The sequence below is a fragment of the Neoarius graeffei genome, chromosome 9 (genome assembly GCF_027579695.1).
Source record: "Neoarius graeffei isolate fNeoGra1 chromosome 9, fNeoGra1.pri, whole genome shotgun sequence".
Taxonomy (NCBI): Eukaryota; Metazoa; Chordata; class Actinopteri; order Siluriformes; family Ariidae; genus Neoarius; species Neoarius graeffei.
Genome location: NC_083577.1, coordinates 13,037,530 through 13,052,413, shown reverse-complemented (window position 1 = coordinate 13,052,413; position 14,884 = coordinate 13,037,530). Strand labels below are relative to the sequence as shown.

Genomic DNA, 14,884 nt, shown 5'->3' with positions numbered 1-14,884 from the left:
TGTGCCCAGTGCCACTGCTGGTCTGTGGCTGGATACGGAGCAGGCAGAGCTGGGCTCTCCTAGCTCCGATAGTTTAGGTTGGACTTGGAGGTCTTCTTTGTTTAAATCTTGAATGACATGGTAGATTGTGGGAAACAGTTCATGATCACAATCCCATGATTTAAAGTTCATTTAAATGGAAAAAGCATGTTTATTTCAACAGATATATGGTCTCGGTGTGAGATTGCCAGATACTGATGGCGGCCATCTTGAAAAAAGGTCGCCATCTTGAATTTTCACGTGGCCAGGATCCTAATCTGAAAGAGTATATCCAGGAGGGTATCTGTGCAAAATTTCATGCTTGTGTCACCATTTGAAGGATTTTTTTAGTTATCTGCTCCACTATTGAGGATTAGCAATCCAGGAAGCCATGGGTGATTATAGCACACCAGAGGGATCCAAACCCTCATCTGCTGGCAGGTACACATACACACCTATGGGCAATTTAGAGTGCCCAGTCGACCAAATCTGTATGTCTTTGGACTGTGGGAGGAAACGAGAGCACCCAGAGGAAACTCACAGGGGAGAACATGCAAACTCCACACAGAAGGGCCCCCGTTGGCCACTGGGCTCGAACCCAGAACCTTCTTGTCATGAGGTGACAGTGCTAACCACTACACCATGCCCCCCATTTATAGTGTCAATTAATATTGCAGAACGTCGCAGAGGCAAGTTAGTTCCCCTTATTACTTACGTTATTGTCACAATAAACAGCCAGCCTCTATTTTTTCTCTCTTGTTTGAAGCTAATAAGAGAAAAATATGCAGCCTTTCATGTTACTGAAAAACCACAAAGTAGCTACTGAACATAAGGGAACATTACAAAACACTGATTTCCGTAAATGTGAAATAACGTGACAGATTTCAACAACCATATCGACAATGACATGTTTCTGAAATCAGTTTATGTCAGAACTCAGAATACTTTATTGCCAGTATAAACCAGAATTGGTTGTGGTTCAGAGCCAGACATGAAGTGTAGGACAACATTAGTTCACAATGAACAACATATAATTAAGTTATTCCACGAAATTGAGTCATACATGAGCTGATAGCCGATGAGACACGTCGCACCAAATTGGCTTTCAGCCATGTATGACAAGATTGAGTGGAATAATTGTTTTATTCTATCCACATTCACTGGATTTTGAGAAACAGAGCTGTGGCAGCGGGGGCGTGGTCAAGCGTCGGTCTGCGAATGGAGGGCGGAGTCAGGGAAGGTAAGTGGCAGAATCACTGCACCTGACGTGAATTAACCTGTGTTTGTGTGTCTTCCCCAGTGACCGCGCCCTATAAAAGGAGAGAGAGAACAGAGAAAGGGAGCTCTCTCCCGACCAGAATGCATGTGTGTGCATGTGTGAGAGAGTGAATGAGCTGAAAAGCCACATATACCACAGAAAATAAAAGTTTCTGAGAACTCAGTTCTGGCCTGCCGTGCTTCTGTGCTCCACCCACCTGCGCTGGTTCGACAGTGGTGCCGAAACCCGGGACGGAGCACAGAAGGAGACAGCCCCATGGAGTCCTCCCCCTTCAAGGACCTGGTCCATGCCCTCGCCTTGGCCCAACAGAGCCAACACCAGGTGCTGGTCGCCCTCCGGAAGGAGCAGGAACAACGGTTTGAAGCCCTGGTGCTGGCACAGCAGGAAGATCGCCATGCGTTCCGGCACCTGCTCGTGTCGGCGGGGTCCACCATCACCACCGCCGCGGACCATCCCCACCTCACCCTAACAAAGATGGGTCCGCACGATGACCCCGAAGCCTTCCTCGCTCTTTTTGAGCAGGCAGCAGAGGCATGTGGTTGGCCGGTGGAACAGCGCGCAGCGCGCCTCCTCCCCCTCCTAACGGGTGAGGTGCAGCTGGCCGTGCTACAGCTCCCTGCCAACAGCCGGCTGGTCTACGCCGACCTCCGCAGGGCCGTCCTCCAACGTGTGGGGCATACCCCGGAGCAGCAACGGCAGCGCTTCCGCGCGCTGTGCCTGGAGGAGGTCAGCCGGCCGTTCACGTTTGGCCAGCAACTCCGGGACGCCTGCCGGCTGTGGCTGAGGGCCGATAAATGCGACGCCCAGGGAATCATCGACCTGGTGGCACTGGAACAATTCATCGTCTAACTTCCAGAAGGCAAAGTGGAATGGGCCCAGTGCCATCACCGGGCGTCGCTGGATCAGGCCATCGAGCTGGCGGAGGACCATATGGCGGCTGTTCTGATGATAGGTCAGCGTGTCTCCTCTTCCCCCCTCTCTACTCTCGCTCTCTCCCCTTCTGTCTCTCATCCTCACCCCATTCCCCCACCGCGGAGGCGGGGGCCGGCTCCACCCCAGCCAGCCCACCGCAACCGCAGTGCCCTACCGTTTCCTACTTCCATGTCTGTGTCTTCCCCCCCTCAGGTGAGTGAGCTCTGAAACACTGGTGCAGAGGGAGAGCCTGGGCCGGTATGCTGGCACTGTGGGGAGCCGGGGCACCTCCAGCATCAGTGCTCGGCGATGGAGTTGGGTGCGGTGGTCCGGATCCCCGACGCGCTAGGGACCGCCTTCGATCGGGCTGGAGGGTATGGCATACCGGTGAGTATCCAAGGGGAGAAATTTCTATTTTGAAATTCTATTTTGAGGGGAGAAATTTAGAGTAAAGGCGGTGGTTAATCCTCACCTTACCCACTCGATAATTTTGGGGACTGATTGGCCTTGATTTAGGGAATTAATGTCACATTTAGTGAAGAGTGGGGCCTGCCATAATTTAATGGGGGGAGGTCCCGGTGTGGCATTGGCGGGAGCAGCTGTCACAGAGCCGTCTGTCATCACCACGTCAGAGTGAGGAGCAGCATGCTCCTCCTCCCTCTCTCGGGGAATCCCTCGCGGGCTTCCTGTTAGAGCAGTCGCGAGATGTGACTCTGCGGCATGCGTTTGACCAAGTGAGAGTAATTGATGGTCAAACGCTCCAGCCAAACGCCACCCCATCCTTCCCCTATTTTTCCATTATTAAGGATAGATGATACCGAGTGACACAGGACACTCAGACTAAGGAACCGATAACGCAGCTTTTAATCCCAAAGAGCCGCCGGGAATTTATATCCCAGACGGCTCACTTTAATCCCATGGCTGGACACTTGGGGCAGGATAAGACACTAGCCCAAATAATGGCCCGGTTCTATTGGCCAGGGATGCGCGGCGATGTCCGTAGGTGGTGTACGGTGTGCCGCGAATGCCAGTTAGTAAATCCCGCGGCCATTCCAAAAGCACCTTTGCGCCCTCTGCCATTAATCGAGACCCCGTTCGAAAGAATTGGGATGAATCTCGTCGGGCCATTAGATCGGTCAATGCAAGGATATCACTTTATTTTAGTCCTGGTGGACTATGCAATGCAATATCCGGAAGCAGTCCCTCTTTGCAATATCTCAGTACGTAGTATTGCAGAAGCGCTCTTCCGCATCATCTCCCAGGTCGGAATCCCCAAAGAGATTCTGACTGATCAAGGCACTACGTTTATGTCATACACACTGTGCGAGCTGTATGGGTTACTGGGAATTAAGCCTGTCTGCACCAGCGTGTATCACCCACAAATGGATGGCTTAGTTGAACGGTTCAATCTCACCCTCAAGAACATAATTCGGAAATTTGTAAGCAAGGACGCACGCAACTGGGATAAATGGCTCAAGCCCGTTATTTGCAGTGTGAGAGGTCCCACAAGCCTCCACGGGGTTCTCCCCATTCGAATTATTATACGGGCGTAAGCCGCGTGGCATCCTAGATGGGCTGCGTGAAAATTGGGAGGAGGGACCTTCAACAAGTAAAAATGAAATTCATTATGTTATCGACCTGCGCACCAAACTCCACACACTCACACACCTAACCCAGGACAATTTGCGGCAGGCCCAAGAACGTCAATTCCGTCTGTACGACAGGGGCACGCGCCTTAGGGAATTCACACCGGGAGATAAAGTACTCGTGTTGTTGCCCACGCCGAGCTCCAAATTGATCGCCAGGTGGCAAGGACCCTTTGAGGTCACACGGCGAGTCGGGGACGTCAACTATGACGTGCGGCAAATGGACAGGGGTGGGACATTACAGATTTACCACCTCAATCTGTTAAAACTTTGGAACGAGGAGGTTCCCGTGGCGCTGGTGTCGGTGGTTCCAGAGAAGGCGGAGCTGGGGCCGGAGGTTCAAAAAGGAATATTGACATCGCCCACTGCTCCGGTCCCCTGTGGAGACCACCTCTCCCCGACCCAACTCACGGAGGTCGCCCAGTTGCAGACAGAATTTTCTGACATATTCTCGCCCCTGCCCGGCCGCACCCACCTCATAGAACACCACATTGAGACACTCCCGGGGTTGGTAGTACGCAGCCACCCTTAGAGACTGCCCGAACATAAAAAAAAGTGGTTCTGGAAGAACTCAAGGCCATGCTCGAAATGGGCATCGTCTAGGAGTCCCACAGTGACTGGAGCAGCCCAGTGGTCTTGGTTCCCAAGGCCAACAGGTCGGTTCGGTTCTGTGTGGACTATAGAAAAGTCAACGCGGTGTCTGAATTCGATGCGTACTCAATGGCTTGTATTGACAAGTTGCTTGATTGACTAGGCACAGCTCGTTTTTATTCGACACTGGATTTGGAAAAGGGATATTGGCAGATTCCCTTGACTCCGTTATCCCGAGAAAAAACGGCCTTTTCCACATCGTTTGGCTTACACCAGTTCGTGACACTTCCTTTTGGGCTGTTTGGGGTGCCCGCTACATTCCAGCGGCTTATGGATAGGGTCCTCCGCCCCCATGCTACCTACGTGGCCACATACTTGGACGACATCATTATTTCTAGTAATGACTGGCCGCAACACCTAAAACACCTAAGGGCCGTCTTTGGGTTGCTGAGGCGAGCGGGTCTCACAGCCAACCCGAAGAAGTGTGCGATTGGGCAGGTGGAAGTACGGTATCTGGGCTTCCACTTGGGCAATGGGCGTCCCCAAATCAATAAGACAACAGCGATTGCGGCCTGCCCGAGGCTCAAGACCAAAAAGGGGGTGAGACAGTTCCTGGGGCTGGCTGGCTACTATCGTAGGTTTATACCTAATTATTCGGATGTCACCAGCCCGCTGACTGATCCCACTAAAAAGGGGGCACCAGATCCGGTCCAGTGGATGGAGCAATGCCAGCGGGCTTTCTCTGAGGTAAAGGCTGCACTGTGTGGGAGGCCACTGTTACACTCCCCTGATTTTTCTCTCCCCTTTGTTTTGCAGACGGACGTGTCAGACAGAGGGCTGGGGACTGTTCTGTCCCAGGAGGTGGAAGGGGAGGACCGTCCAGTGCTGTACATCAGCCGAAAGCTGTCGGTGCATGAGGGCCGGTACAGCACCATAGAAAAGGAGTGCCTCGCCATCAAGTGGGTGGTCCTCGCCCTCCGCTACTACCTACTGGGACGCCCTTTCACCCTCTGTTCGGACCACGCGCCCCTCCAGTGGCTCCATCGCATGAAGGATGCCAACGCGTGGATCACTCATTGGTACCTGGCACTCCAGCCGTTTAAGATCGAGGTGGTCCACAGGCCGGGGGCGCAGATGGTCGTGGCGGATTTCCTCTCCCGTCAAGGGGGGCCCCCTTGGCCCCAAGGGGGGCAGCTGCAGGCCGGACGGCTCCCTGGCCTGAGTCGGGCGGTGAGGGTATGTGGCAGCGGGGGCGTAGTCAAGCATCGGTCTGTGAATGGAAGGTGGAGTCAGGGAAGGTAAGTGGCAGAATCACTGCACCTGACGTGAATTAACCTGTGTTTGTGTGTCTTCCCCAGTGACCGCGCCCTATAAAAGGAGAGAGAAAGCAGAGAAAGGGAGCTCTCCTGACCAGAATGCATGTGTGTGCATGTGTGAGAGAGCGAATGAGCTGAAAAGCCACATATACCACAGAAAATAAAAGTTTCTGAGAACTCAGTTCTGGCCTGCCGTGCTTCTGTGCTCCACCCACCTGCGCTGGTTCTACAAGAGCATTTTTATTTTTTTTGCAAATTCGATCAATGAAAACTTTATACAATATATCAGACAAAATAATTTCCGCTTAGAATGTAAACAAACCACTGAAATGATAGTAGAAATTTGTGAAAAATGCAATAATAATAATTCTTTAAAAAATGAAAAAAGATACATTCTTACCATCAAATACTTTCATTCCATATTTTGTTGCTTTTTTTGTAGTTTTTGGGGTTTTGTTTTCTAATAGAGTTCTTATTTCATCCTCAGTTGGTTGTTTTTCTCTACTTACGGTATGTGTGCTGTTAACCTAGTAGTAGATCAATCAGAATGCACGATTGCTCAAGTGAATGTGGATAAAATAACTAATAACTCAGACAACACAAATGAAATATTAGACAGACAGCACAACAGAAATGAAATATTAGAAGATATATTAGACGTATCTAAACATATTCAAGCCACTTAATTCATACAGCATGCAAATTGTGATCAGACAATACACTCAGAGCAACATGGAATTTACGCAGATATGCAAAAACAGACCAATAACCAGAAGTGCATATCTCTGCCAAGCCACATGTTTACATCCAGATGTTTACTATATTTACATACATATCCGGATTTGCATCAAAATCTAATCAATTGTTCCTTGGCCCATGGCCCACCTTTCCACCAAATTTCATCCAAATCTGTTCACTACTTTTTGAGTTACGTTGAGAACAGACAAACAAACAAACACATGGAGGTGAAAACATAACCTCCTCCAACAAAGTTGGCAGAGGTAACCAGAAGCAGTGTGAGATAATATTGATTGATTATAGTGCAAAAAATTACTGTTGTAGTGTAAGTAGAAAAGGAGTGTCCCTGCACACATGTGCTGGGGTTATTTGAGACACAACATTAGTTTGTTAAAAACCTGGATGGCTACAGGGATGAAGTAGTGCACGTGGCAGCAGACTTGAAGTGTGAAATGGTGATTGCCTGGGTAAGTGGAATCAGCAGCAATCTTTCCAGCTCTCCTCTTTGCCCTGGTGGTGAACAGGTCTTTTAGTGAGGAAAGCTGATCGTCGATGATCTTCTCAGCTGCAACCTGGTCTCAGAGAAGGAAGAGGCAGCAGGAAATTAGATTGTGATGGAGGACATCCGTTCAACACTTTCAATGATGGCCGAGTAGAAGTTTACCATGGTAAACTTCTACTCGGCCATCATTGAAAGTGTTGAACGGATGTCCTCCATCACAATCTAATTTCCTGCTGCCTCTTCCTTCTCTGAGACCAGGTTGCAGCTGAGAAGATCATACATTGTGATATGTTGATAAGAATTCTTGAGCTGGGATAAGAACAACAGTCTTTTCTGGGCTTTGTTGGTGACAGAGGTGACTTGAATGTCCCACTTCAATGTATTGGTGATGGTTGACTTGAACACTTCATTTCCAGGTGGTGGATGATGTCAGAAATCAATCCTCATTTCCACTGCTTTATGTGGCGCATCTGTTATACAAATCCCTATGTATGGTATTACTATAGAATATATACAGTAGGGAATATATATAGTCATGCTTGTGATCAGGACCATTATACAAAGTTTGCACTTGATGTTTTTGTCAACCTCAACAGGTCCAGGTCTCTCAGACTCTGGCTTGTATCTTGATGGGCAACCAGGAGCTTCAAATGTTCTTCTGGGACCAAGAAGACTTCTCCTATGACATCATTCTGGAGCTGCTACAAACCCAAGACAGAGTACCTTGCATCTTTGTCATGGCTTACCTTACATTTGATCCACTGTTATTTATTTATCCTTTATACCATTATATTTCTGCTTTAATTTGTCTCTGTACGGATTAGTGGTCAGCAAGAGCTTTATTAATGTTTTGCGTATGATGTTTTATCAGAACACCCGTCTGGAGGCAGGCCATGCTCTGGCACTGTTTGCGTACAATAATCCAAAGCAGCAGGCTGCTCTTAAGAAAAAGGGTGGAGTTCCAGTGCAAGCATTCCAGACATTTTTAGGTTCAGATGATGAGACCGAAAGGGCCAAGGCTGCATTTCAGGTGGCAAGTGATACATAGAGTTTCTCCTTTGCAATTTTATCTACAGTGATTCCTTTCATATTCAGGAAGGACTCTATGCTTTATGATCACATTTTTTCAGATCATTGTGCTTGCTAAAGTGATTACTGGCTCTGACCAAGTGACACTGACTGCGAGAGGAGTCACAATTCTGGTAAAATTACTGCAATCAGATAAAAACACTACTGTGGCCATTACAGGTAAGTTTAGAAGTAAGGGTAAGAAACAGCTGAGTTTATAACATTATTCCTCTGTATATACACTCACTGGTTACTTTATTAGGAACACCCACACATCCATCTGCTGTTTTATGCCATTAGCTAATCAGCCGATCCCTTGACAGCAGCATGATGCATAAAATCATGCAGCTACAAATCAAGAGCTTCAGTTGTTTACTTCAAACATCAGAATGGGAAAAATTGTGATCTCTAAGTGTGACTTTCACTGTGGCATAGGTGTTAGTTTGAGCCAGATGGACTGGTTTGAGTATTTCAGAAACTGCTGATCTCCTGGGGGTTTCACACACAACAGTCTCTAGAGTTTACACAGAATGGTGCAAAAAAAAAAAAAAACATTGAGTGAGCAACAGTTCTGTGGGTGTAAACAAACGCTTTGTTGATAAGAGGAGTCAGAGGAAAATGCCCAGATTGGTTCAAGCTTTTTTTTTGCCAGGAAGGATATAGTAACTCATAATCACACTTTACAACCATGTTGAGCAGAAAAGCTTCTCAGCATGCAACAGCAGAAGACCACATTGGATTCCACTCCACGCCAGCCAAGAAAAGGAATCTTAGAGTTAAGAACAAGTTCCTATTAAAATGGCCGGTGAGTGTATATTGTATTAATGTGTGAAGCTCTATGTATTAATAAAACTAGAAGAGCACTCGGTAGATAGAGTACATACCTCCCCAAGCCATATATTATCAATATCAAAATCAAATCACTTAAACCGAGGATAATACTAAAGCTGTCCACCAAATTTCATCCAAATCTATTCACTGCTTTTTGAGTTATGTTGGAAACAGACAAAAACCTCATGGCTCCACATACATATCTGGATTTGCATCAAAATCTATTCAATTGTTCCTTGGCCCATGCTCTACCTTTCCGCCAAATTTCATCAAAATCTGTTCACTACTTTTTGAGTTACATTGGGAACAGACAGAGAAACAAATGGAAGCAAAAACCTAACCTCCTCCAACAACAATGGCAGAGGTAATATAACATTAACAACATTGGTAACAAGGAGACCATTGGGCTCCATGACACCTACATGAATGTTTGTGCTCTTATAACAGCAGGTGTTCATATTGACATTATCACTACATGGCATTATATCATTATGTGAATCTGGCATGCCACTGACCTACAAAGTCACCCATTAGCCTGGAAAGTGTTAAAACACAAGGTAAATGCGGGGGTTTGTTAAAAGAAGGCAGCTTTATAAATATAAATAATATGTACTGTATAAGGAAGGGCTTATACATTTAGGTTGTATTTCGTCCTATGAACACCACCCTTAAATTTTCTTTGCTTTACGTGACTCCAGCTGAGTTCCTGGCCAGCCTGGCCCACACCAGAGCAGGTATCCCAGATGCTGTTGTGACGATGGGAGCAATAGAACACCTCTCCGCCCATCTGTACTCTGAGGATGAGGAGGTAAACCTGATATAATTAAACTGATACATTAATAAACCCACTTTTCTTGTTTGGATTCATTAATTGCCCCAAGATGGCACTTAATCTTCACCTAGGTACGTACGACCTGTGCCAGTGCCCTTGGTTACCTGAGCTTCAACCGGTTTGCACATCGCCTCTTGTTGGTGGAATGCAGGAAAAATCCATTGACATACAGAGCGCTGAAGGATTATTTAGCCAAAGATGCCAAAATATGCCACAAGTTCACATCTGAGTTCAAAAGACAGAGAAAATCAGGCCTTCCGTCACTCAGGTATTAACTCCATTGTTCATTCAAAGGGTTTCATTCTCATTCAAGGTTTTGGTCTTGGTGTGGATTTCTGTAACACTGATTTGTCACATAGTAAGAACAAATTCAATTGGAATGAAATTGCAGATTAATTAGATACATTAACTGTTTTAATATATTGTTCTGTTCAGACTTAATTACAGAAATTCAACCTAATTGTAATTACATACTGTTCTTATTTCTTTTCCTGTAGTTACTAAGTAAGGAATAAGATACTGCAGGGTGTGCTGTTACAAGAAAATAATCAAGGTTGGGGGTGAGTAACCTGAGCGGAGTTACTGTTACCGCCATGAAGTGTATTGTTTTCTGATAACAGCACATCCTGAAGTGTTTTACCACACTCTTATACCACAGCAGTTCACCAGTGATTACAATTTTTTATTTACAAATGAATGACACGTTGCACTTTTATCCGTTTATAGTTTCAATTAATGTTGTGCAACATCAAGACAAGTTAATTCCTGTTCTCACTTATGTTATCAGCCATAAACGATCGTTCCTTCCCTAGCTTCTTCCCCCCCCATCTCTTAGATCAAAAAGACAAAAAAAACTTGCTTTTTTATAGCTTATGTTACTGAGAAACGGCAAAATTGTACACTCCTCTGTCTGACGATGTTGGAAAACTCACTGACTGTTACAAAGCACTGACACTGGAGTCTCTTTCCATAAAGGTTTAATAAACGTTTCAGTTTCATTATATCAGTAATTATTGGATATGAGCAATCGTGCATGATACCATGAGTAGAAAAAAACAAACTGGTGGAGCGTATCGCTGAACCAACCGAGGATTAAATAAAAACCCTACTTGAAAACAAAACCCTCAAAAATAAAAAAGAACGTATCTTTTTTTATTTTTTAAGAATTATTATTATTATAGCATTTTTCACAAATTGCAACTGTCATTTCACCGGTTTGTTTACATTCTTCATCTTTAAGCATTAAAATTTGTTGAATGTTTTTAGACTGGTTAAAAAGCTCAAAGAACTTTGAAAATTACAGAACTGAAATATCCAAGGAAGAATTAAGTAAATGTCTAAAGCTATGCATGATACCATGAGTAGAGAAATTTAATTACTTCGGCACGACAGCAAGATGGCACTTTCTACGAAAAAAAAACCCCCAAACAAAACCAACACTAAAGTCAATTTGTGCAGCCATCGATAAGTTTTTAAGAAGTCCACCTAAGAGGAAAAGATTTTGGCAGACGTTTTGTCTAAAGTTTTTATTTATCGAATTTGCAAAAAATAACAAAAATGCTCTGTTTCTCAAAATCCAGTGAATGTGAATAGAATAAAACAGTTATTCCACTCAATCTCATCATACATGGCTTATAGCCATCTATCAGCTCATGTACGACTTGATTTCATGAAAAAATTTAATTATACATCTTTGTTAACAAGCAACACATTTTTTGTATTAAAAAGCATCTCATTCAAATCCCTGCAAACGAGCTGTTACTATAGAAACAGTAACATATTAGAACGATGCTGTTATTGAAAATGAATGATCTTCTGACCAATCAGATTTAAGAATTCAGCAGTGCCGTGTTACTGTATACTGTGGCTTAAAATGTATAACAAACTATTAAGCTGGAGGTTTAAGGGGTCTACACTGTATTTCATTAGCACCGCTTTTTTGTTTATGTGCCTAAAATGTAGCTTATCTTAAATTGAACAATTCAACCATTAAATGGCAATTATTAAATGATCTTCTGTACAGTTTGGAGGCAAGAGGGAGTCCAACTGTCCATCAGTGCTTTAATAAAGTAAGTGATTTAACTTATAAACAATCCATTTTCTTTCAGTTTTATTTATTTACGAGCGTACTTCAAAATAGTTCTCAGCCTCACCCAGAAAGCGACACAGGAGAAAGATTGCTCTTGCATTATTTTTCAACACTGTCTCCTTTAACTTCAACGCACTTGGTTCACTGATGTTGAAGCTCCTCTATCCTTTTGTAGAAGGTGGTCATATCTTGAGCCTTCAGATCCTCCTCAACAGCATGGATGACTTCATCATCACTCTGAAAATGGTAACCACGTGAGTGGGATTTCAGTTTGGGAAACGGAAAGAAGTCATATGGTGCCAGGTCGGGTGAGTAAGGTGCATGGGGCAACAGTTCAAAGCCACATCTGGTTGTTTCTGCCCCTGCCACCTGTGCTGTGTGAACAGGCGCATTGTCCTGGAGCAACAGCATGCCAGCTCGAAGCTTTCCTCTCCTTTCTTCTTTGATTGCTTCTTTCAGTTGTCGCAATTCTGATAAAAGTAGTCCCCATTAATGGGTTGAACCATTTGCAAGAAATCAGTCATGGCACTCCCTCACTGTCCCAAAACACAGAAGCCATCACCTTGCTGACAGATGCCACTTGCTTGAACTTTTTGGGAGGCGGAGAACTGGTGCATTTCCATTGTTTCCTTTGATTCTTTGACTCAGGAGCAAAGTGGTGAACCCATGTCTCATCTTGGGTCACAAATCTCCTCAGGAACTTGGCTGGATCAACCTGAAAATAAACCAAAAGTGTCCTTGAAATTTCCAGTCTGTTCAACTTTTGATCTGGTGTCAACATTCGGGGCACCCATCTTGCAGACAGTTTGCTCATCCCCAAGATGTCAGTCAAAACAACATGAACTGAGCCAACATGGTTTCTGCTATGTGTTGGACAGTTACACGTCTATCATTCATGACCATGCAGTGAACGGCCTCCACTTGATTGTCCGTGGTCACTGATTTTGGGCGTCCTGACTGTGGGTCATCTTTGGTGCTCTCCGTGCCCTGCTTGAAACTGTAAAGAAACTCCTTTCTTTATGGATGAATAGCAAGGGGAGTCCTCACCAAATGTCAAGTCAAGGTTATTTGTATAGCACTTTTAACAATAATCATTGTCGCAAAGCAGCTTTACAGAATTTGAACGACTTAAAACACGAGCTAATGTTATCCCGAATCTATCCCCAATGAGCAAGCCTGTGGCGACGGTGGCAAGGAAAAACTCCCTCAGACGACATGAGGAAGAAACCTCGAGAGGAACCAGACTCAAAAGGGAACCCATCCTCATTTGGACAACAACAGACAACATGACTAACATTAACAATTTTAACATGAAGTCAGTTTTGTTGATGTTATAAATTCTTCATTGATGGAAACTTGAGTGCAAAACTGTTCATGACAACTGCAGTCCTAAAGTTAGCAAGTCAACTGTAGTCCTCAGCCATAAAAGCATTACTGTAAGTGTCCAGAGCATCCTCCAGGTGTGACTTTCAACTGTACACATGGGGCCGTTCTCCACAGGAGCGATGCAATGAGACTCCAACCAGACACAGGGCACCAGGATGGATCAGGCAAGTCTGAGGAGCAGAAGAGGTCAGCATCTCGATCCCAGGACCGACATGTAACTCAGAGGGACAGATGGGGGGGGGAGAGAAAACACAGGTTGTTATGTATGCCCAATGTCACCTGAATAAGTAGGAACAGTATACATTTTGCGCTGAGTACAAGCAGGGACTCCAGCAAAACTAACTATGACAGCATAACTAAAAGGGGAGAGCCAGAAGGTAACACAGGCAAGGAGCCCCAGGACATAAAGCAGCCAGCCACTACACCGTCAACAAACTCGAGTGAGCAAGCGAGTGGGGACTGACAGCATCCATACATCCCAGTTTACGAAAACACTCCATGTCTGAGGACCCTCCAGATCTACACCTTTACCTCATAAACACCATTAACAAAAGGCTTGACTAAACAGATATGTTTTCAGCCTAGACTTAAATGCTGAGACTGTGTCCGATTCCCGAACATTACTTGGAAGGCTGTTCCATAACTGTGGGGCTTTGTAAGAAAAGGCTCTGCCCCCTGATGTAGCCTTCACTATACGAGGTACCAGCAGATAGCCTGCACCTTTTGATCTAAGTAGGCGTGGCAGGTCATAAAGGACTAGAAGTTCACTCAGGTACTGTGGTGCGAGACCATTCAGTGCTTTAAAGGTCAATAGTAGTATTTTATAATCAATACGAAATTTGATTGGGAGCCAATGCAGTGTGGATAAGACAGGGGTGATGTGATCATATTTTCTAGTTCTAGTAAGGACTCTGGCTGCTGCATTTTGAACTAACTGAAGCTTGTTTATGCGCTTATTGGAACATCCAGACAGTAAGGCATTACAATAATCCAACCTGGAGGTAACGAAAGCATGAACTAGTTTTTCCGCATCATGTAGTGACATTAAATTTCTTATCTTAGCAATATTTCTGAGATGAAAGAAAGCTATCCGGGTGATGTTATCAATGTGAGTTTCAAATGAAAGACTGGGGTCAATAATCACCCCAAGGTCTTTTAATGCTGCACGTGAAGAAACGGAAAGGGCATCCAGAGTTACTGTGTAATCAGAAAACTTACTTCTAGCTGCATGTGGTCCTAGTACAAGTACTTCAGTCTTGTCAGAGTTAAGCAGAAGGAAGTTAATAAGCATCCAGTGTCTAATGTCCTTTACACATTCCTCAATTCTATTAAGCTGGTGTCTCTCATCAGGTTTTGCAGAAACATACAACTGTGTGTCATCAGCATAACAGTGGAAACTAATACAATGTTTACAAATAATATCACCCAGAGGTAACATCTCATCTCATTATCTGTAGCCGCTTTATCCTGTTCTACAGGGTCGCAGGCAAGCCTATCCCAGCTGACTACGGGCGAAAGGCGGGGTACACCCTGGACAAGTCGCCAGGTCATCACAGGGCTGACACATAGACACAGACAACCATTCACACTCACATTCTCACCTACGGTCAATTTAGAGTCACCAGTTAACCTAACCTGCATGTCTTTGGACTGTGGGGGAAACCGGAGCACCCGGA

At 45.1% G+C, this 14,884-nt stretch overlaps 1 protein-coding gene across 1 annotated transcript in view; it reads left to right on the top strand.

The window, feature by feature from the left end:
- ankar (ankyrin and armadillo repeat containing) overlaps nt 1-14,884 on the top strand; it is a 79,100-nt gene that overhangs the window by 60,514 nt on the left and 3,702 nt on the right. The window contains exons 18-23 of the mRNA XM_060928925.1: nt 7,599-7,721; nt 7,874-8,032; nt 8,133-8,250; nt 9,600-9,709; nt 9,805-10,001; nt 11,757-11,802. Of these exons, the coding sequence (XP_060784908.1) occupies nt 7,599-7,721; nt 7,874-8,032; nt 8,133-8,250; nt 9,600-9,709; nt 9,805-10,001; nt 11,757-11,802 (753 nt within the window). The remainder of the gene's footprint in view (nt 1-7,598; nt 7,722-7,873; nt 8,033-8,132; nt 8,251-9,599; nt 9,710-9,804; nt 10,002-11,756; nt 11,803-14,884) is intronic.